General features: G+C 64.1%; 1 protein-coding gene across 1 annotated transcript; it reads right to left on the bottom strand.

Moving 5' to 3' along the window:
- Window positions 1-203: 203 nt before the first annotated feature.
- On the bottom strand, window positions 204-20,608 carry GLRX3 (glutaredoxin 3). The gene is made up of 11 exons (XM_037496359.2): window positions 20,523-20,608; window positions 17,114-17,222; window positions 10,873-10,947; window positions 10,097-10,298; window positions 6,278-6,450; window positions 6,024-6,085; window positions 4,211-4,268; window positions 2,945-2,997; window positions 2,217-2,256; window positions 2,039-2,131; window positions 204-460 (listed from the first exon to the last, which is right to left on the bottom strand). Exons 1-11 carry the CDS (start codon window positions 20,606-20,608, stop codon window positions 410-412), a joined length of 1,002 nt encoding a protein of 333 aa, XP_037352256.1. The 3' UTR covers window positions 204-409.
- Window positions 20,609-21,294: the final 686 nt, after the last annotated feature.

Below are 21,294 nucleotides of genomic sequence, written 5' to 3' on the forward strand. Positions count from 1 at the left end.
CGGTGCCCGGAGACCATCAGCTGGACTCTCGGGCGCAGTGACGTGCTCCCTGGCCAGTGAGGGAACCCGGCGCCTGCCCGCTGAGTGCTGTGGGACAACAGCGGCTCCTGGGGGCTCCTCACCGCGCCAGCCAGCGGCCAGTGCGCCGAAGAGCCGCGAGCGCATCGCAGGGCCCGCAGGCCGGGGCCCGCACATCTGACTGGCGCAGAGAGACACGCTTTGCACCACCACGCGTGGCCGACTCCGAAGTGGTTTATTGCCTCCCATGTCTGGTGGGAAACACACCCACGGGGCAGGAACCGGTGAGACACACGGAGCCTGGCTGCCCCGAGCACGCCCACCCGCGCCTTGAGGACGGAGTGTGACCGGCCGCGGCGTCCTGCCTTCGCGGGCGCCTGTCTGGCATTCACTAATTCTCTCCTCTCAGAATGGGCAGCAATTCGCCATTTTCTTTCAGTTCCTAATAAGAAAAAGAAAAAAGCAACGCGCATAAGCAAACCGTGAGCGCGCTTGGGCGGCCCGGCCCCAGCGCCAGAGCCATGGCAGCCTCGCTGGGCCCCCCCGGCCGCCCAGGCCAGGCGAGCAGCTGACCAGGGGAAGTGCTCTCGCGCCCCGGCTGCTCGGCCCAGGGGGAGCAAGGGGCACAGAACAAGGGCCTCCCGCGCAGACAGCAGCCTCCGGCAGGCAGCCAGCCAGGCCCAGGGGGCGCGGAGGAGCGGGCGTGGTGTCCAGGCCCCACTCACCCCCGAAGGCTCAGAGCCAGCATCGGTTTACACAGGCGCGGCAGGAAGGGACTTGGACGGCTGGCCCACACGGCTTTGAGTCAGCGCCCGGGCCCGAGAGCTGCGTAGGCCCCGGCCTGGGCCGACTTAACAGGAAGCCACATTCCAGGTCCCCTAAGTCGCACGAAGGGCAAGCAAGCCCCCAGCCCACTCGCTCTCCTCATGACTCTCCAGGGCAGAGGGCAGGCAGCAGGCGGGCGCCCCGGGCGGCGAGAGGCCAGCAGCTCAGCAGACCCTCTCCCCACCAAGGCTGCCCTCGGGCTGCTGAGGCGACCTGAGGAGGTCTCCAGGGACACCGGGGCTCCGTCGCCTGCGGTGGGGGCCGGCTGTGTGCACAAGCAAGTGGCACCGCACCCCAAGCACCTGCCGCCAGGGCCCGGGCTTCTCGGGGGCCCCTGGCACGTGCCTCTCAGCAGCGGCTGTTCCTGGGACACAAGACTCAGCCTGGAGAGAGCAGCCCTCGCAGCCCCCAGGGCGGCCAGCGCCCGCCCCAGGCCTGAGGACACAGACTGCAGTGGCCGGGGAGAGCTGCTCTCCGGTGCTTCTCAAGGAAAATGCGGACAGCACCGCAGGTTCCCAGACGTGCATGAGCTCAGCGGGTGGGCGTGAAGCCACACGACACCTGTCACGTGCTGAGAAATGGCTGGCGCAGCTCAGCCTCAGAACTGCATGAGGCCCGTGACGGGCCCCGTGGCGGTGGCTGCACGGCTGTGAGCCCCCCAAGGGAAGGCCCGAGGTGCCAGGCGGAGACCGCACCCACAGACCACACCCTGCAGAACAGCAAGAGCGGACCGACCCTGGGGCGCCACGAGTGATGTGCTGCACGTGCGTCCTCCGGCACCGAGACAGCCCGCTGAGGCTCACCCAGGGCTGGGCGAGGGGCGGTGTCCCCGAGATCAGCGGGCCTGAGGCCGGAGGGCGGGGTGGGGGCAGCCTGGGGACGCTGCCAGGCGCTGTGGGGCTGAAGGGCCTCACGAAGTGCGTTAAAGGCTTTAGTTCTCGAGGTGACAGGAGGGAGCGATGCTGCCCACCCCCGTCCCTTTCCCCCACCACAGCGACCCCCCTGGGAAGGCAACTGTGCCGATTCAGGTGCGAGGTGAGGGTGCCAGCTGGGCGGTGGGAGGGCCCAGGAGCCGCGCAGGGCGAGGGCCGCCCGGGTCAGGAGGGCCCAGCCTGAGACCAGGAGTAAAAGGCCCAGCCCGAGTTTCTGTCCAGTGTGGAGCCACGCCCGGGCCCCAGGCGAACCCTGATCTCACCTTGACGATGTCCAGCCCTCCGATGAGCTCCCCTCGGGCATACAGCTGCGGGTAGGTGGGCCAGTTGGCATAGACTTTCAGACCCTGCCGGACCTGTGGGGACAGCGCGGCCCTGAGTGAGCTGCCCGGCGGGCCCGGGCGACACGGACCGAGAGTGGGGACAACTCAGAGCACTTACTTCCTCGTCCTCCAGGATGTCGAAGGTCTCATACTCGACACTGCAGTAGGGAGAAACATTTAACGAGAAATTCAGTCTCAAGTGTTGAAGAGCTACCTGGTGTTTTATTTTTAAAGATTTATTTTATTTATACAAGAGCTGGGGTACACGCCAGAGGGGCGGGGGGTGAGAGGATCCACCAGAGACAGAGCGGGGAACAGAACTGGCAGACTGACTGAAACACACTGCTGAGGGGAGCAGCGGGGAGACAGGAGAGGTCTGCCGCGCCATGTGGGTAGCTCCCTGGCCGGCCAGGGATCGAACCAGTGCGGCGGAGGCTGCGGACAGCTTCACAGCACTGCACTCAACCCGCTGTGCCACCGGGGGGGGCCTACCTGGTGTTTTAAATAGAAAACTATTTTGTTTCTGGGAAAGCGCCCTGTGGAGCTGGGGACAGCGCGAGGAGGCACCTGAGCTGAGCTCCGCCCACGGCCCCTGCCAGAAGAAAAGCGAAGGCCTGCACCCCAATGTCCCCAGCACTTGACCAGCCAGGCCGCCGCCACCTCGGGACGGAGCCACAGCACATCCACGGCCGCCCCAGGGCCCCTCACGTTACCCCAGCCAGGAAACCCTGCGAGGCTCTGCCCCAGCGCCCGGGGGGCAATCGGGGGGGACGCCGCACAGCGGGGGCGTTTCTCCTACTCCGGGGAGATGGCTTACACCTGCATTTGAAAACGAGATTTGCGTACCCGGTACTATTCAGGATTTCCAGGATTTGCCTGCTGAATCCGCACTTCGCTTCCTAAGTTTAAAAAGAAAAAGCAGAGCCCTGTCAGCTGCGCCAGCGCTCCTGCTCCTCCACGCGGGGGTGTGGGCCGGCAGCACCCCAGGGCAATGCCCTCACCTGGGCAACGTGCCCCTTCACGCGGGGCGCATGGCGGGTGAAGCGTCACGGGCCGCCAAGCCGTTCCTGCGCCTCCATGGACTGCCCCTCGCAGAGGCTCCAGGCACGGCCCGTGATCCTGTTCCTCCAAGTCACCCCCGCGTGGCCGGGCCCTCCGCCCACGGACGTGCTCAACCTCCTGCCCCGGGCCCTGCTCCCGCTGGGCTCCTCCCCGTTTCCACATCTACTTTCCCGATCACAGAGCGTCAAGCTCTGAGGTGACAGAATCTTGGCATTTTTCATGCCACAGGACCCCAAAGCCCAGCCATCCCGCAGAAAGGACCTGGCGCCAAGAGGCCTCACAGCGTTAATACGGCTGTCATCAGAACTCGGGACAACAGTCCTCGGCTTCCAGAGGGATGCCTTTGAAAGTCATGCTCTGACTGGTCACCAAGGAGGACACACCGACGCCGCGTCACCCGCGGGGCCACTGTGACAGGGGCAGCAAAGCACACGGGGAGCCCACAGGCGCCGACAGCCACACCCCGGGGCCGGACGTGAGCCTCCCCGGCCATGCATCCTCCCCTGGAAGGGACCGGGAGCACAGAGCAGCCCCGAGGGGCCGGCCCGACAGTTCACCAGAGACCCCGGCCCCGGCCTCTGCTCAGAGCACGGGTCTCCCTGACACAGCCGGGCCCTGCCGGCCCCCCCCCAGCCAGTGCGGGCTGATCGGGCGCAGGCGGGCTGTGGAGACGGCGCCTGCACCACACGGAGGGCGCGCTCAGCTGGGCGCGGCCCCTCAAACTGCACACCCAGAACGACGGCACCATCAATTAGGTGCTTCCTCAAAAGAGCGCCCGGGAGCCCCCGTCCCCAGGCCCTGGGGCGGCCTGCAGCGGCCAACCCGCGGCGCACAGCCGCCCGCCCTCGGTCGAGCCGCAGGTCTGCGGCAGGAAGGCGCCCCCCGGGGCCACGGCTGAATGAGTGAGGCAAGCGCAGCCTGAGCCCAGGCCCCGGGCCCGGCGCACCCAGGCCCCCCCGCGGCTCCACCCGCTGCAGCGGGAAGGCAGAGAGGCCCCGGCACACGCGCCTCCAGAGAAACTGCCAAGAAAACCTCCCGTGAGCCCTTTACCTGCTTGTTCCCCTTCATGAAGAGCATCACAGCAGCTTTGTTTGTGAGGACTTTAAGCCTAGAGGGAGAAAACAGACACAAAGTGGCTCAGCTCGGCCATGAAGAGCCTCTTCCGCTCCCCGGAGGGCTGGGGCCAGCGGGCAGGCGCCGCCGCCTCCTTAGCCACGTGCCCCCCTCAAGCCCCTAAGCCGCCGCCAAACGTGACAGGCCTCCTGGCAACGCAGGCGCCTGCAAGCTGCACCTAAGCCCATCCGCTCGCAGTACCAGGACGACGGTGATGGCTGCCGCAGCCACGCGGGCTCCGCGAGGGCCATTGGGGAGCCGTCCCAGCCGCTGGAAGGCAGCGGGCACACTGCACCCCCTTCCTGACACGGGGCGCAGCACCCGCGGGCCCCCTGGAGGGTGGGCACCGCTACCACCAGCTGCTGAACTGTCCCACACTCCCACCTCAACTGTCCACTCACGGCTCCACCCTCTGTCACACATCATTGTCCACATAACTGTCCGCGCAGAGGCTCGCCTGGGGTCAGCGTGCGTCCCTGTGTGTGTCCCTCCAGGGGGGCGCCAATCGCCACTTCTCAGAATGAGAGCAAGAAGCAAGACCGTGGTGCTGCTGCCACTCACCTCGTGACCCAGCGAGCCACGACAGGGCCTCTGACCAGCTGACCCCCAGACGCTGCTGTGTCCAGAAACTCAGCTCCGCACCCCGCTAACCAGGGCCCCTGAGGCCATCCCTGAGGACGCCCTGGCTTGTCTGTGCATCCGCCTGAGTCCAGCCAGACCACAGCGGAGACACACAAGCGCCCTGGAAAGAGGCTGAGGCCGAGCCCCAGGCTCGAAGGGGCGGGATGTGAATAGCTGAGGGCCCTGAGAGGCCGCAGGCAGGTGCCAACATCCACACAGCCTCCAGAGCCCCCGGCGCGCTGCAGAGAGCACAGGCAAGGCCCCAGGGAGCACAGGCGAAGTCCCGGGGAGCCTAGGCGAGGCCTTGGAGGCACCAGGGAACAGCAGCTTCGCCTTCTCACCAAAAAGGCAGGGAGGGGGCATGTCTTTCATGCCCGCAAGGTCAGCCTGATGCCTGCAGCTGCCTCTCAGGGTTACCCTGGTAACCAAGGACAGATCGGGGGGTATGGACTGACTGAACAGTTTTAGATAAAACTTCCAAAATGTTAAATGGTAGGAAAACCTCAAGGGAAGTTTTCACACTACAGACTCAAGCCCTATGCGCCCAGGGCCGGCAGGCTGCTGCCCCTCAAAACACACTCCTGTCATAGCTTGGCAATCTCAGACACATCAGCTGAGACCCCAGAAGTCTCCCCACAGGCCAAAGTCCAAATTCCTATCAGATCAAATCTCTAGAAGCTGATTGAGACCTTTCAAGTCACAGACATTTTATGAGTTCAACATTTCCTTGAACCGTCAACTGTCAGGTCTGGGAAAAGCAACAGAACCCCGACATGTCACACACGCGTCTGCTCACCCAGGACACCGTTACCGGGAGGCCGTGGGGAGTGGCCGCAGAAGAGGCTTTGATCGAAGGGCATGGCATGCCGGGCCGGGCCCAGCAGGAACCCCGGCACCTGGGGCGGCTGCGGCGCTCCAGACGGGACCGAGGCTGCCACGGGGGCTCACCACCGCCCCGTGAGAGCAGAGACCCCCCGGCAGGCGTGACGGGAAGGGCACCCACGAGCAAACGCCGCAGGGACGGCCCTGCCACGCGCAGCAGCCCGAGGAGTGGAAGGAGCAATGTAAGAGCTAAGGGTTGAAAAATATTTTTCAAAAGTTTCGAGTAGTCCATCGTTTAAACACTTACCTTTCTTCTAATTTGGGAGCTTTGGGGCAAATTGTATCTAGTTCTTCAGACGCTTCTAACTCCTGAAATAAACAGACGCGCACGTGAGGAAACACTCCCCAGACGGACGCAGTCGCCGCACACCGGCCTCTGCCAGCGCCTCCGCAGGCCGCGCCCGGGCTCACAGGCGGGCGCCCTCCGGCACCCCCACCCCCGTGCTCCAGAGCGCGTCCAGGTGGCAATTCGTCACAAGGCACAGCCGTCCCGACTCTAACCTTAACGATATCGAGCCCTCCGATGAGCTCCCCTGAAACGTAGAGCTGGGGGTAGGTGGGCCAGTTGGAGTAGGTTTTGAGGCCCTGACGAACTTCCTCGTCGGAGAAGATGTCAAAGCTGCTAAACTGAATGTTATGCTTGTTAAGGATTTCCACCATCTGCTTGCTGAAACCTGCAGGCAGGGAAGAGAAAACACGGGCTCAGCTTCTCGCCCTCGGCCACGTGCGCACAACGCCAAGCCCCAGTGCTGGGGACCCGCCATCTCAGCGGCGGGAGCCGGCAGGACAGTGATGGCCTTTCGCCCCTGCTGCCCACCAGAAGTCGGTGGTGGCAGTTGCCGCTCAGAGCTCATAATTGCCCTTGGTGACAGGCAGGCGCGAGCTGTGAGGTGACTGGGGCTGAGTGGTCCAACCAGACGTGTGGGTGAAAGAGGAGCTAAGCCAGCGCTGGAGGGAGCCAAGGAGCCCCCAGAAAAAGGAGACAACCCGGGCCCCCCGAAGGAGGAGAGACGACGCCGGCCCCTGGAGGAAAGAAGACGGTTCCAGCCTCTGAAGAAAGGGAGAAGCAGCGTCCAGCAGCCGCCCCCAAGGAGGGGAGGCGCCGGAGGACTTGGTCACAGACGGGCCTCGGGCCTGGCTCTGACGTCGCCTGAGAGGAGCCCACGGCCCCGGCCTGGTGCCGGGTGAGCAGCCGCCACGTGTGGGCGCAGCGAGCTCGTTATTCCCGGTTGTGAAGAAACCCCGGGGTGGTGGTTCCGGAGGCTGAGGTCTCCCGCCACCGTGCGTGCGGGTGAGACCCCCGACAGAGACGGTCCTCTTACAGGGCCTGTCCTCTGGCTTTCGGCCTTTCGGGGCTTCTGGGTGGCGCTCTGGTCTCAGAGACCCTGTGGCCTCTCGTGGCCTACTCTGCCCGTTTCGGTGGGAAGAGGCCACTCTCCGCCCGTTTCACCAGCACACGCCGCTCCTCCCACAGGCCGCGTCTCCCCGAGGCGGCTCCATGGCTGGGGTCCCTGCTGGAGCCGGTGCGGGTCCCTGAGGACACCCACCCTCCAGCTTCAGGCTTCTGTAAGACTGGGCCGCGCCAGCTATTTCTAAATAAAGCCACGTCACGGAATCCACGACACGACGCGGGCGAGAGCAGCCTGGCCTGACGGTCAGCAAAGGCACGGTCACCGCGGGGCCTGATCCGCCCCGAGCCCCGAGCGACTCCAGACGCGACGAGCACGGCTGTCCGCGCGCGGGCGCCTTGCAGCCCCGCAGCGGGAGAGCGGGGTCCGGGCACGGCCCGAGTGAAGCACCGACTCCGAGTGTTCTCCGTCCATCTGGGAGGCGACGGGCAACAGCGAGAGGCTGGCGGCGGGTCTGTCGCCGATACACTCCCTCATCTCCATGCAACCGGCCACGCAGCAGCTTTGTTTCCGCTTTGGCCAATGACATGCACCCTAGAAAGACCGATGGGGAGAGCTTCCTGTTTCAGGGCTGACGCGGCAGACCGGGAATGCCATGCTGAGGGGTAACACGGCGAGAAAGCCTCGCTCCAGGAACACAACGCTCACACGCGCATTCTTTACAAGAACAATGCACGCATACGATAAAAATATTTAAGTGAAAAAAAGCCAAGTTTTCAGCAACCTCGTCGCCATTCCTGTCTGCAGCCACTTGGACGCGAGACGGGACATGTGAGGGAGGCCCCGGCGCGTCACGGACCCGGCGGCGCCCCGAGGGCTGACCTGAAGGCCGTTACGCGACTCCCGCTGCGGGGACAACCTGGACCGTGTGCAAACACCTTTTGCTCTGCTGAACGCCGACTGAGATAGTCACGCGGTCTCCCAAACAAATTAACCTGCGTGTTCAAGGATTTAACATCTGTTCACAAAGCCGTCACCTCGCTGCTTCTGGCAAACCTTCCCGGTCACGAGAGCGCCGAGGAGGCCAACCTAACCCTGTGAGCACGGACACCCCCTCGCCCACATCAGGCTCATGCAGCGGTGTCCGGGCTGCAGGTGGAGCCCCAAAGTCGAGGAGAGGAAGGCAAGAGGCGCAAAACATCCGGGCAAGGCGCCAGCGCGGACCCTGAATCAGCTCTCAAGGGCGCCTTGTCGGCCACTGAAACGCCGCTCACGCCTACCTTCCCGTGAGCTGAGAGCAAGGGGCGCTGTGGTATGCGGCTCCCTGGGGGCCAGCATCCTGGGGCGCACAGGCCCTGGCCAGGGGGCAGCTGTCAGAGGCACTCAGGCAGCCATCACGCGAGGGGCCTGGTCAGGCGCTCCGGGGCCACGGCCTTCAGAGGGCCCTGGCATGCAACAGAGAAGCACGTTTTCCACTAACCAGGCCCCGAGAGGCAGAATCGCCAATGCTGCTCTAAGAACCAGAGGGCAGAGTGCCGCCAGGCACGCAAGAAGGGGACAGGGCACCTCCCTGGAGGCACAAGGGTTAAGTCTCAGCACTCAGAAGCTGTGGCCAGCCGCTGCAGCGCGAGTCCGATCCCCGGCCAGGGAGCGACCCAAATGGCGCAGCTGACCTCTCCTGTCTCCCCGCTGCTCCCCTCAGCAGCGGATTTCAGTAGAGCTGACTGTTCTGCTCCCCACTCTGTCTCTGGTGAATCCTCTCACCCCCGCACCTCTGGCCTGCACCCCAGTTCTCGTGTGCATAAATAAATACATCTTTAATGAAAAAAAGAAGAAGACGGAATCGGCAAGGTCATGAAAGGCAGGCCAATCACAATAAAAAATCCTCCAATTAATCCTGATGCAGACGTTCTATCAAAGAGCACCAACCGTCCAGCAAGACCCTGTCAACGGCATGTGATGGAGACACGTCGGGACAGGGAAGCTACTAAGCACGTAGCTACAAGAACTTCAAGTGTGTGAGCGGAGTGAAAACTGTTGGTCATATCTGAAAACCTTTAATTCCCCCAGCTATGCCTTTCGTCACCTGTCTAGAAGGCCCCGCATTTTCCACTCCCCCGAGGTGTCCGAGAGCTTCACTCTGCTGCTGACCCGCTGCTGGGGCTCCCGAAGGCCCCTCAGCCAGCACCAACACGCGGGAGACGCCACTCGCCGAGTCCAAGAGGCACAAGGTTGGCAGGAAACCGGTCTTTTCTACTGTAATTCTGACTTACTTGAAAAACTGATAAAAGGTAATTAAAAGATGCTCCACAGCCGGCTCCAGCCCCACCCTGCTCAGACAGGCTGGGGACCAGGACTGGCATTTCGGCACCAGGGTCTTCTGCGTCCATCCGCTGCCATTCAAAAGAGGTTAGAGAACCCGAGGGCTGGGTCTAGGGGGAGGGTTGCCCTGCTTCCTGTGGGTCCCCAGTGCCGCCCACCTGCAGGCACTCCAAGCGGCACAGGAAAGAGACACCAGGCCCCCAACACAGAGGGCCGCGCTCACCAGCTCCCCCAAGGACAGCCTCTCGAGCACGCGCGTGGATGGTGGTGGCCGCCATCGGTGGGGCACAGGCCCAGCCAAGAGCGGTGGCAGCCAGCCCGGGCAGAGACACCACCAGGCCGTGCCCCCCACGCGCCAAGACTGGCCCACCGCTCACAGCCACGTGATCTGAGCAGCCAGCCAGCCACCCAGGGAGCCAGGGGCCGCTGGAGCCCCTCCCACCTCCGCCCAAGGGGACCCTGAGCGAGGCCCCCCTGGGGAGGGTCCCTCCATGTCAGAGAAAAATCTTCAGGGGGTAGTTTCTAAGTGCCTCCAGCCCGGCCCCGCCTGCCCACACGCCTACCACCCTCGCTCAGCACTGCCATGCCCAGGGAAGGCACCTCTCCCAAGCCAGGGGCCGCTGGCCGCGCCCGCCCGCCAGCTCCTCACCGCAACGCGGCTCCTGGGGGGTCCCCTTCATGAACAGCATGCAGGGGGCGGCGTGTGTCAGCTTCTTCAGGCGCAGGCTGAGGTCCTCCTCGGGGTGTGGGGCGCCGCCTGCCGGGAGGGCACCACTGCTCGCGTGCCGCTGCACCTTCTTGGTGAGCTCGGGCGCGTGGGCGCCGTCCAGGCGGTCGACCTTCTGCGAATTCTGCAGTGAGAGAGGCGCTTAGAGTTCCCTGCCCACCCAGGACGGGCACACCCACAGCTCCGCCTATCTGAAGGGGTCAATGCTCCGCGTGAAAAATGAAACACAAAGTGCACTGAGCAGCGTCCCGCAAGGCCTCCAGCCCGAGCGCAGGCGCAGGTCCTCCTTTTCCTTCTCGGGCACGTACCAGGAAAACGCCCATGTCAAACTCGAACGATCCGGCCTTCCCACCCTGATGGGGTGGGGGGGGGGGAATCAACCTATTGTTAAGTACAAATGAGGCATTCAGGGGACGACAAGGGAGCACAGATCTTCCCGGCGGGGCGTTCACCAAGCCAGAGCCAGTCCCATATCACCACGCACGGGCTCGGGGCCGGACGGCGAGTGCCCAGCATGGCAGTGTCCGGGGTCTGCACTAGAGGCCCCCAGGTCTGGTGCGGGGCTACCCCCCACAAACAGCGGGCCAGTTTCCGGGGTACACAGAGCGGCTCAGCATGGGCACAAAGGAGAGCAGGGAGAGGCCGGCCGGCGGGCACCCGGGGCTGGGCAGCGGGCGGGTGGCCCTCTTCCTCCTTACCTTGAAAAACAGAAAGGTGGGGACAGAACTGATCTCATATTTTTCAGACACCTCAGGGACGGCTTCGGCTTCCAACTTGAAAATAAGATAATTTAAACTGGATTATAAACAGGCCCTTCAGTTCGCAAATCAGCTCCCCGCCTCACCCAGGAAGGCCGGCCTTGCTCAGGAGCGGCTGGCCCGGGCACATTTACATTTAAATGAGGCTCACTGGGCCGCTGGAGTCCCTGCATCTGCAGTGTCAAAACAGGTTCAGAGGTTTTTATTTTGTTGCACATTTCAAAGGATGCCCGGAGGCTGTGAATAAAATTTTTGGTGCACTAGTGACCTAGTAAATTTTCAATCCTATGCAGCTACTACGATATTGAAATCCATAAATCACTGACCCCAGTTATGTCATGATTACAGTGCTTATTTTCTGCCCACAGCAATTCTTGCTGTTTGCTCTATTGACTAATTTCAAGAGGCACTACATCACGAGTGACAGCTCCGGCCCTCCGCAAATTATGAAGCAAAAAGGAGTATTTCTTCAATAAACTATTGATGGCTGATAGATTTTGCTTTTAACTCCTGCCAGGCCGCTGGGCTCCGAGCAGACCCGCCAGGCGGCGCTTCGGGCCACCCCACGCAAGCGCCAGGCTGGGTGCCCGCTTCCTGCGCGACCGTCTCCTGGAGCCCCCGCGACTCACGCGGCCCCGGACTCCCGGACCGCAGACCTATTTGTTGACAATTTCCAAATAACAAGGAACAACCACCGCTCGGGGCTTCCGTGGGGCTTCACAAAGCACGGCCGTGAGGAAGCCAGGACTGTCTCTCCCCCTCACGGGAGTGTCCATTTACTCTAAACTTTAAAAACCAATCAAGATCTGTATTCACACTACACCTCTAGGAAATGAAATGTATTGATAAATTACATTGCTGCAAATGCTTAAACACACACACACGCTGTATTCCTCCCAGAGTGGGGTCCTGGGGGCTCCCCGCTTCTCTGCCGGCTCCAGGGCTCCCACTCGCTGGCCCGTGCCGCCCCGGCCCCTCACCGCCTCCTTCTCTTGCTTCAGAACTACTTCCCAGCGCTGCTTCTAGCTGCTCGGCTGTGCTGACGCGACAACGGCGCCCACCGTCCGAGGACACGGAAAACCGAGCTGGGCACAGCCCCGGAGGCACCTGGCGGAGCCCGGCTCCTCGGGGCTCGGCAGCTTCTGTGCCTTTTCCTCACGCGTGTCCCAGGAGACGGAGCAGAGGGGCGCGGAGAGGCCGGGCCGGCTGGGTGCGGACCCCACCTCTGGCATCCCCAGGCTCCCAGAGGGACGGCTGAGCAGAAACCGCGCGGAGGCCGTCGGCCCGAGCAGGGCCAGCAGCAGCCAAGCCAGGACCCCCAGGGCTTCAGAAGCTGCTCTCCTCTCTCATCCCTGCAGGTTTCCAGCCGTGCCCCTCAGGCAGCCCCTGGGGGGAAGCCCAGGCGGATGCCAACCACAGTGGGCAGGCTGTGGTGAGGGCCGGGCAGGGCAGAGCGGGCGGGGCAGGCACGGCAGGGCGCAGCCCCCCACGGACTGGGCCGGGCACCCTCTGAGCACCCCTGCCCAGCCCTCAGGTGGGCCCCTTCACCACTGGCAGGTGCCAGGACCTGCCTGGGCCTGCTGCCTCGCCCCCACTCCACTCCCTTCCCCTCCCCGAGCCCCCAGGTCCTCTCTAGGCCAGCGTCCACCCCCTGCCCACCGCGCCCCTCAAATCAAGGTGACAATCCGGGTTCAGGACCTTCCCTTACCCCGACCCCGACCCCAATCCACCACCAGGTCTTCCGGGGCCCCTCCGAGAGGAAGCCCAGAGGCCTCACGTCCAGCTGGCCGGCTGCCCCGGGAAGGCCCTTCAGGTCCCCACCCCACGCTTCGATCAGATGCTGCTGCCCGGGCCCCTTCCCAGAAGCTACCCCGTCCCCTCCGTCGCCTTCCCGCAGCCTCCCGACTTCTCTGCTGGGACTGGCGTCCCCACTTGGCCTATGCCTCAGGCTGCAGGCATGCAAGGCCCAGGATGGACCCCGACAGGACGCTGGAGGCCCCACCTCAGGCCAGGGTGGTGCTGAGGCCCAAGAAGCAGGAGACGGGACCAGACCTGACAAGAGGGACCTCCTGCTATGCCTCAGAAAGAGGCTTCTTTCTGCTCTGTCACAGACACCCCAAGGAAACCTCCAAAATCAAGGTTTCTTCTTTGTCAAACAGCCAAATAAGAATTTCAAAACAGATATTTTCGTAAGACAGCTGCCACAATTGGCCACCAAACTTTATTAGTTTACAACCGATAAGCCACGATAACTGTGCCTTTTTGTTGTTGTTGTTAAAGATTTATTTAAGCACACAAGAGCAGGGGTGCAGGCCAGAGTTGTGGGGAGTGAGAGGACCCACCAGAGACAGAGCGGGGAGCAGAACAGGCAGAGCCACTGAAATCCACTGCTGAGGGGAGCAGCGGGGAGACAGGAGAGGTCTGCTGCGCCGTGTGGGCTGCTCCCTGGCCGGCCAGGGATCGAACTCATGCTGCAGTGGCTGCGGACAGCTTCACAGTGCGGTGCTTAACCACTTGCGCCACCAGGGAGGCCCAACTGTGCTATTTTTTAATGATCAGGACATTGTAGATGAAAAACAGGCAGTTTACGATCAGCAGTTCCACCATGATTATCTGAGCAGATCGTCAGCCTTCCCAAAAGCACACACAAGCTGCTGGGTGAGCTTGCTGGCTGCTGCTAACTCCAGAAATCCAGGTGCTCAGCCCGTGGCTGGCTGCGGGGCTTCCTGGGGCCGGCGGCATGGTGCGGCACACAGCCCTGCTGGAGACTGCACAGGAGAAGCGGCAGCAAGAGCCTCCAGCCGTGCAGAAGTTAAGTGGTGTGAGCCGTACCTGTCCGATGGCTGCACATATAAGTCAGGGGCTCCCCGGTGGGGCGGGGGTTAAGTCTCAGCGCCATCAAGCTATCGGCAGCCACTGCGGCCTGAGTTCCTCCCGGCCAGAAGCTACCCGCAGGGCGCAACAGACCTCTCCTGACTCGCCCGCTGCTCTCCTCAGCAGTGTGTTTCAGGCAATCTGCCTCCTCTGCTCCCCACTCTGCCTCTGGTGAGTCCTCTCACCCCCGCACCTCTGGCCTGCACCCCGGCTCTTGTATGCACAGATAAATAAAAATAAATCTTTGAAATAAAAAAAAAAATCAAAACTACAAAGATCCCATCTTGAAGGGGTAAGAGAATGCAAATTTAACCCCTTCTGTGTCCTGCACGAAGTCACAATGGGCATAAACGCAAGCGCAGCGGCCACCACACAAACAAGGCCCGCCGCACGCAGGCAGCGCGCCAAGCTCCCCCAGGCGCCGACCAGCACCCGCAGAGATCAGGGTGCCGGCGCCCAAGAGGCTGAGCGGCGGGCGCCGCACACTGTAAGGGAACCAACAAGAAAGGGGGTGCCATGACGCCCGGGTGAAACTCTTCGCTGCGGGACAGCCCGGCCCGGGGACAGAGGAAACCGCCACTGGCAGCCCAGAGCCGCCGGGACCACGGGGGCTAACTCCGATGTGCACGAACCAACGAAATCCAACGTGATGTGCCTGACGTGACCAACGCCCGCTCCCAGGGCACCGAGGACAGGCCTGGACCTTGAACACGGCCGCAGGCCCCGGCTCGTCGCCCAGAAGCGCGTGCTCCCTCCTCCCACCACCTCCGCGCAGGCCGGGCTGCGGCACACGACCCCCGTCAGGGCGAAGTGCTGGCGAGCTGACCGCACGGCGCGCCAGAAGCGAAGGCCCGTGACACGCTAATTAGCCATTTAGTCTTATTCTGGATAAATCTAGGGTTTCCATAACATTTTGGGCGACTGTTTCAGTGATTTTCCCACAAGCCCTTGAGGAGCGCAAGCCTTGGGCTGGGCAGCCAGGGCGGCTGAGGGGACGCCACTGAGAGCCCGGTCATCCCGGGACTGGGGCCGGGACCGCAGAAGCCTTGGCGGAACAGCCGGGACCGCGCCCTGAGGCGCCCTCACCGCCGTCGACCCCAGCGGGCGGCCTCTGAAGCGTGCGTCTCCGTCACCAGCCGCGCCCTGGACATTTGAGTCACACGTGGAGGACTCCACTCCTTACAGGACACCGAGCTCTGCCGCCATAAAAAAGACTAAAAAATCAAGTTAAAAGACACGGGGTGGTTAGAAAAGAAGCCTCCGAACCCTCGTGTTGAAGAAGAGCCGTGAACAGCCGCGGGGGGCGGGGGGGGGGTCGCAGGACTCACGCACCTGCGCTCACTGCTGCTCCAGCGCCCTCGGGCCTCCTTCCAGCCCTAAGCGATGGCTGGGTGTCCTCACGGCCACGGAAAAGCCCCACCCGGGGGTCCCGGGGAGCAAGGACTGCAGAGCCCGCCCAGTCACCAGCCCCGAGTGGCAGGCTTGGGTCCAGGTGGCCCAGGCAGGCAGGGCTCCCACGCAGCTGGCTCAGGCACTTATGCCCTTGAGCCGCTCGAAATCCCAGCGCCAGGCTCGGCAGCGGGCAGTAACCTGCAGTGACTGCAGAGACACCCCCCACCCCCCGCCCCGAGCCCGCCTTCAATCACAGCCGGCCGTGACTGTCACCTCCAACCACGGGCGACACGGCGGCTTTGCTGGCCCCTTCCATTATTGATGCCGACACCGGAGGCCTCCACTCTCAGGTTACACAACACGATTCACTGGAATTTTAAATGAGTCCTTCAACTTTAAAAGGCGCACGGCTCTACTGCGCTGGCTCTGGCTGCGGCACGCAGCACCGGACACTCGTGACTGGCACGAGCGGCTGACGGCAGGGGCGCAGTGCCCGGGCAAAGCAAAGCTCCTGCGCATCTCTTCGGTTTGATTACTGACCCACGAAGAAGATGCCCGGACACCCAGTCTCAGCGTGGATTCCACAGCGCCGGGACGCCATTACCTGCACAAGCACCACCTGCCAGAGCTGCCGCGGCTACACAACAAGCAGCACGGTCCCAAAGCAGACACCCTCTCTGCCATGTGCCGCGCCGCGGCCTGTCCTCCCAACGCAGACCCTGGTTTTAAGAAACAGGCCTGGGCCTCCCCGGTGGCGCAGGGGTTGAGCGCTAGGCTGCGAAGCTGCCCACAGCCTCTGCAGCGCTGGTTTGATCTCCGGCCGCAGGGTGAGGGTCCCACATGGCGCGCAGACCTCTCCTGCCGCCCACTGCTCCCCTCAGCAGTGTACTTCGGTCCTTCTGCCTGCTCTGCTCCCCGCTCTGGCTCTGGTGAATTCTCTCACCCTCCCGCGCTTCTGACTGTACCCAGTGCTTGCATAAATAAATCTTAAAAAAGAAAAAAAAAGAAACAGGCCTGGGGGCCTTCCTGGTGGCGCAAGGGGTTAAGCACCGCACTATGAAGCAATTCGCAGCCTCTGCTGCACCGGTTCGATCCAGCCAGGGAGCAACCCTGGGAGCAACCCACATGGCCAGGGAGCTACCCACATGGTGCAGCAGACCTCTCCTGCCTCGCCCACTGCTCCCCTCAGCAGTGTTTTCGGTCCATCTGCCTGTTCTGCTCCCCACTCTGTCTCTGGTAAATCCTCTCACCCCCCGTATCTCTGGCCTGTACCCCAGCTCTTGTATGCATAAATAAATAAATCTTTAAAAAAAAAAAAAAAGGAAGGAAAAAAAAAAAGAAACAGGCCTGGATGACGGGTCCAGTGCCTCGAACAGCACCGGGTCCCGAGCGGCGCAGGCTGAGCCAGTGAGCTGCCTCACGGCTGCCGCCCGCACAGCCCCGGACCTGCCGGCCCAGGGGGAGCGGGGGCCACCCGGAGATGGCAGAGACGCTGTCAGGCTCTGTCCTCCTGCTCCCGAACAGCCCAGAACCGCACAGCTTCTCTGCGGTGTGCTGGCCCAGCCCCACGCCACTGGGCCCGTTCCCTGGCCTCGCCGCCCTACGCCCCCGAGTCACTTTCCACATCACACCTGGTCATTCGCCCTGAGGTCACGACCACTGCCGGCCAGTGAACAGTCTGGCTGGTGCTTGGTGCTGCCCTCGCACCCGTCCTGAGCCCTGCCAGCACCAGCCCACGACATGGGGCAGGGAGTCTGCCACCTTTCCGACGCCGCGGCTTGGGAGACGCACGAGCCCGTTGGGATCTTGAGGCTAATCCACTGCATTAAAACTCCAACTCCCAGCACCAGCCGCAAACAGGCGCGGCTCCGACCACTCCTCCCCGCCTCGAGGGTGCACAGCCGCTGGGGAGTACCTTCACGAACGAGACCTGGGGGTGTTCTCTGACGAGCTCTGCCATCACGTCGTTCATCTGCGCGCACTGCGGGGCCCATGGCGCCCAGAAATGGACCACGAGGAGGGATCTGTGGATGAGCAAAACGCAGTTTTTAACGGTTACCTTTAAAAGAAAGAAACACAGGGCCTCCCCTGGTGGCGCAGGCCGTTGAGCGCAGTGCCGTGGAGCTGTCCACAGCCTCTGCAGTGCGGGTTTGATCCCGGCCAGCCGGCGAGGATCCCACATGGCGCGGCAGACCTCTCCTGTCTCCCTGCTGCTCCCCTCAGCAGTGGGTTTCAGTGGATCCGCCTGTTCTGTTCCCTGCTCTGTCTCTGGGGAATCCTCTCACCCTCTCACACATCTGGCCTATACCCCGGTTCTTGCATAATAAATAAATAAATAAATAAATAAATAAATAAATGAAACACAGACGACGTTCTATTACCAAAAAAAAAAAAAAACAAACCCTTAAAAAGCTGCCTGAATTGTGGTCACCCTGCTGGGAATCCACTGGCGAAGCGCCCGGGGACGCAAGCGTGGCTGGACTCTCAGTCCAGGGTAATGCACACGGGGTGGCTGTGAAGGCCCGCCCATGGACCAACAGCACTTTCACGCTTAGGAAAGGGGAGCCCGGATCTCTGCAGGGGAGCAGGACACGCGTGAGAAGCACCTGCAGACATGCTGCTGGCACCCCCCACGCAGACTGCACCCTCCCGCCACCCCCTGCTGACCAGCCTCCAGAACAGGCTCCAGAGGGCGCTGCCCTGCCAGCCTGTCTTCTCAGGCGTCTGCGCAGGGTACCACGCCCCAGGGATGCGCCCTGAGACAGCAGCAGGTAACCCGACCCGGGGAGGGGGGGGGGGGGGGCTTCAGAGACACACTCTGTTACCAAAAGAATTCTAAAAATTGGTAACATGAGCAGACAGAAAAGGGGAAGAATAAACTACTGAGTAAGTTCTTAGGACTCCCAGGGTCTACTTACCACCTATTTTCATGTAAATTATCTTGGCAAAGAGCCCTCTAGGTCTATCTTCACAGCCTACTAAAAACCCTACAGCTTTATAAAATTCTAGGTTCAAAATACATTCCCCAATCACAAAAATCTGGAAAAGTCAGGAAGAAAACATGTTAAAAGCTTGCTGCACAGAGGAGCCACAGGGGCGGGGGCGGGCAGGAAAAGGGAGAACTAACTGGGCAGCAAAAAGTCCCACGGGGGCAGGCGCTGAGGCTGGGTCTGCTGGGGTCCAGGCCAGGCGGCAACTGCAGCCCCTCTAAACCTGGGTGTGAGCCTCCGCAGAGCAGCCAGGGCCTAAGGGATGGGGAGAAGGAAAACAAGACCCCAAAAGAATGGACACTCAGAAATAATACCCCAACAATCCAATGTCCACAAACTGGGGAGAGCGCGGCACACAGCCCCGTCACCGGGCGGCTCAGTCCCCGAGGGAGCGCGGGCAGGGCCCAGGGGCTGCCCCGCGCAGACTGTGCGGTCACAGGACACTCACACAAGGCAGGTCGCTGTGTGCCGTCCTGTCCACGATGACGGAGCTGCTGAGCCATGGCGAGGAGCCAACTACAGCTGGGCCTAGCGACTCGGAGGAATCTGAAGACACCCCTGGCAGAGGCCAGATGCGGCTGGCAGGAGCCGTGCGAGCCCCTTGGGGGAAAGACTCAGTGACCACGGAGCAGAGCGGCCCGGGCGGCAGCTGCCTGGGTGTGCACCCACCGGCATCAGACCCGGCTCGCCGCCCCTAACGTGAAAACGCGTGCACTCATCAGGGCGTGCGGGCACCGTCTCCGACTTCTAAACAGCTGGGATACCACTTTTTGCAAAACTGGAAGAACTTTTAAAATCATAACGCCCCTTGATAACAAGGCTAGAGTGGGATGAGCACCTCACATCCCAGGGGTAAGAATGAAATCAAACCTTCCAGAAATCTAACTTTCTGCCCTAAGGAAGTAATTCCAGACACAAAGACGTAGCGCGCGTCCTTCCGTCGTTTTACAGAGCAAATAACCAGAAAAACCCCTCGTTCAACAAGGTAATCTTTATGGCCATGAGACAAAAAATTGTAAAGCCGTTAAAGACCCCATTTTCAAATAGAAAATGACAAGGGGAAAGGCTCATGATGGGACCATATGCTGTTAAAAACTAAAGGAAGTTCCGAACTGACAGCGCACACCCACACATGCGAGAGAGGAACAAAGCACACCCCAACGCCATCACCGCCGACGAGACTGACGAGGGATCTAACCTCCCTTAACTGCCACCGGGTGACCCTGGGAAGACGAAACAAAGACACGAGAGCGCGGTGAAGACGCGGCAGCGCCGCGGGACGCCGGGGCGGGCGCCCACCTGCCCGGAGCCGCCTCTCTCCAGCCGGGCCGGCGGCCACAGGCTCCGCGCTGCTGCCGCCGGGGCCGGGCCCTTCACCAGAACCAAGGGCGCGCGGGGAGCGGCCGCCCCGGTCACCACGGCCCCGGCGCTGCTCCCGGAGGCCCTGCGGACCGCGGCCACCGGCGCCAGCCAGCACCGCGCGCTGCCCGGCACGAGGCGGACCCGGCCGCCCGCCGCGGGCGCCGCCAGCCGCGCACGGAGCGGCGAAGGGCTGGCCCGTCCGACCGGACGCCCCGGCGAAGCTGCCCCGCGCGTGCCGCTCCGCGCTGAGCCGCGCGTGTCCGAGAGCGGGTCCAGGCGACCCCGCTCACGAGGGCGACTGACGCTCCCAGGCGCTTCCCTGGGGCCAGAGGCCGCGGGGTCCGGCGCCGCCGCCCAGGAGCCGGCGTGGGGACCGCGCGGAGAGGACCCCCGCCCCCCGCCCCCCGCCGCGCGGCGCCCCGGGACGGCCCGAGCGGCCTGAAGGCAGAGCCGCCGTCCGGGCGGGCCCTCGGGGCCGGGGGGCCGGTCCTGCCCCGCCGCCTCCGGGCCCCCGCCCTGTTCTCCCCGCGCCGTTTCCAGGCAAACCCGGAGGCCCCCGAGCTGGGGGGACCCCCTTAAGCCCGTCCCCGCACAAGGCGCGGCCCGGCAGAAGGGGGCCCTCGCGCCCGCTCTCCCTCCGAGCCGGCCACCGAACCCCGCGGCCCGGCCGCGCCGAAGCCCCGGGGCCGCCTCTCCGCGCAGGCCGGGCCCGGCCCGGGGAGACCAGCCCGGCCCACGCGGGCCCCCAGGCCCCCCGCGCCTGGCGCCCCCCGAAGCCTTCCCCAGCCCCGGGCCCCAAGACCCCGGACCCCCGACGCCACGGCCCCCGCAGCCCCCCGGGCGCGGGCGCGGGCCCCGAGGGCGCACCCCGCCGGGCCGGGCCGGGCCGGGCCGGGGCCGGGCGGGAGGAGGGGGCGCGCCCCGCCCCCCAGGCCGCCCCCGAGGCCGCCGCCGCCGCCGCCGCCCGCTTACTTGGCCCGGAGGCGCAGCAGCTCCTCGAACTGCCGGGCCGAGCCCACGTCCGCCACGGCCGCCGCCTCGGCCGCCCCCGCCGCCATGCTGCCGCCGCCAGGCCAGAGCAATCGAGCGCGGCGCGGGGCGGGCGGGCGGGAGGGCGGCTGCGCGGGCAGGCCCCGCCCCTGACTCCGCCCCGGGGCGGGGCTTCGGGCCCGGCGGCCCTCGCGGCGCGGCCCCGCCCCCGGCCCTTGACTGACGGGCGCGCCTGGCGCGTGACGGGCGGGGCCCCCGGCGCTCGGGGCTCCGGACCGCGAGGCGCCCCGCCTGGCCCTTCCCGGCAGGCCGGGGGGCGGGGTGCGCGCGTGACGTCAGGGCTGTGGTTGACGGGCCGTTTCCCCTGGAATGACCGTGCGCGGGGCGGCGGGGGGAGCAGGCGCCCCGCGACACGCCCCCCCACGCCCCGCGCCCCGCGCCCCCACGCCCCGCGCCCCCTCGGCAACCCCGAGAGCTGAGTGTCCGGGGGCGTCCTCGCCCCGCCCCCAAGCCGCCGGCGCTGGGGTGTCCGCGCCGCACCCGCGGGCCCTCCAGGGGCTCCGGGCGCGCCCCCAGCCCGGCCTGGCGAGGGGCGCGTGGGGCTCCCGGAAGGCCCCCAAATGCGGCAATTCAGTGATTATTGATCGCACGTGTGCGCGACAGCCCCGCCGCCACCCTCGCTCCAGCCCGGCCAGCTCCGCCCTCGGGCCGCCGCGGGCCGAGGCTGCCGCTTTCTGCGGGGCAGCGGCCGGGG

This window comes from Talpa occidentalis, unplaced genomic scaffold, assembly GCF_014898055.3.
Source record: "Talpa occidentalis isolate TD23 unplaced genomic scaffold, MPIMG_talOcc4v2.1 talOcc4.8, whole genome shotgun sequence".
NCBI classification, from domain to species: Eukaryota; Metazoa; Chordata; class Mammalia; order Eulipotyphla; family Talpidae; genus Talpa; species Talpa occidentalis.

What these genes read in the sequence shown, in the direction of transcription:
- GLRX3 (XM_037496359.2), bottom strand. Translation starts at nt 20,608, where the DNA reads ATGGCGGCGGGGGCGGCCGAGGCGGCGGCCGTGGCGGACGTGGGCTCG. An exon ending in CTGCTGCGCCTCCGGGCCAA is followed by an intron (nt 17,223 to 20,522) that starts GTAAGCGGGCGG and finishes GCTCATCCACAG; the next exon opens with ATCCCTCCTCGTGGTCCATT. An exon ending in ACATCCTGGAGGACGAGGAA is followed by an intron (nt 2,132 to 2,216) that starts GTAAGTGCTCTG and finishes CTGTCCCCACAG; the next exon opens with GTCCGGCAGGGTCTGAAAGT.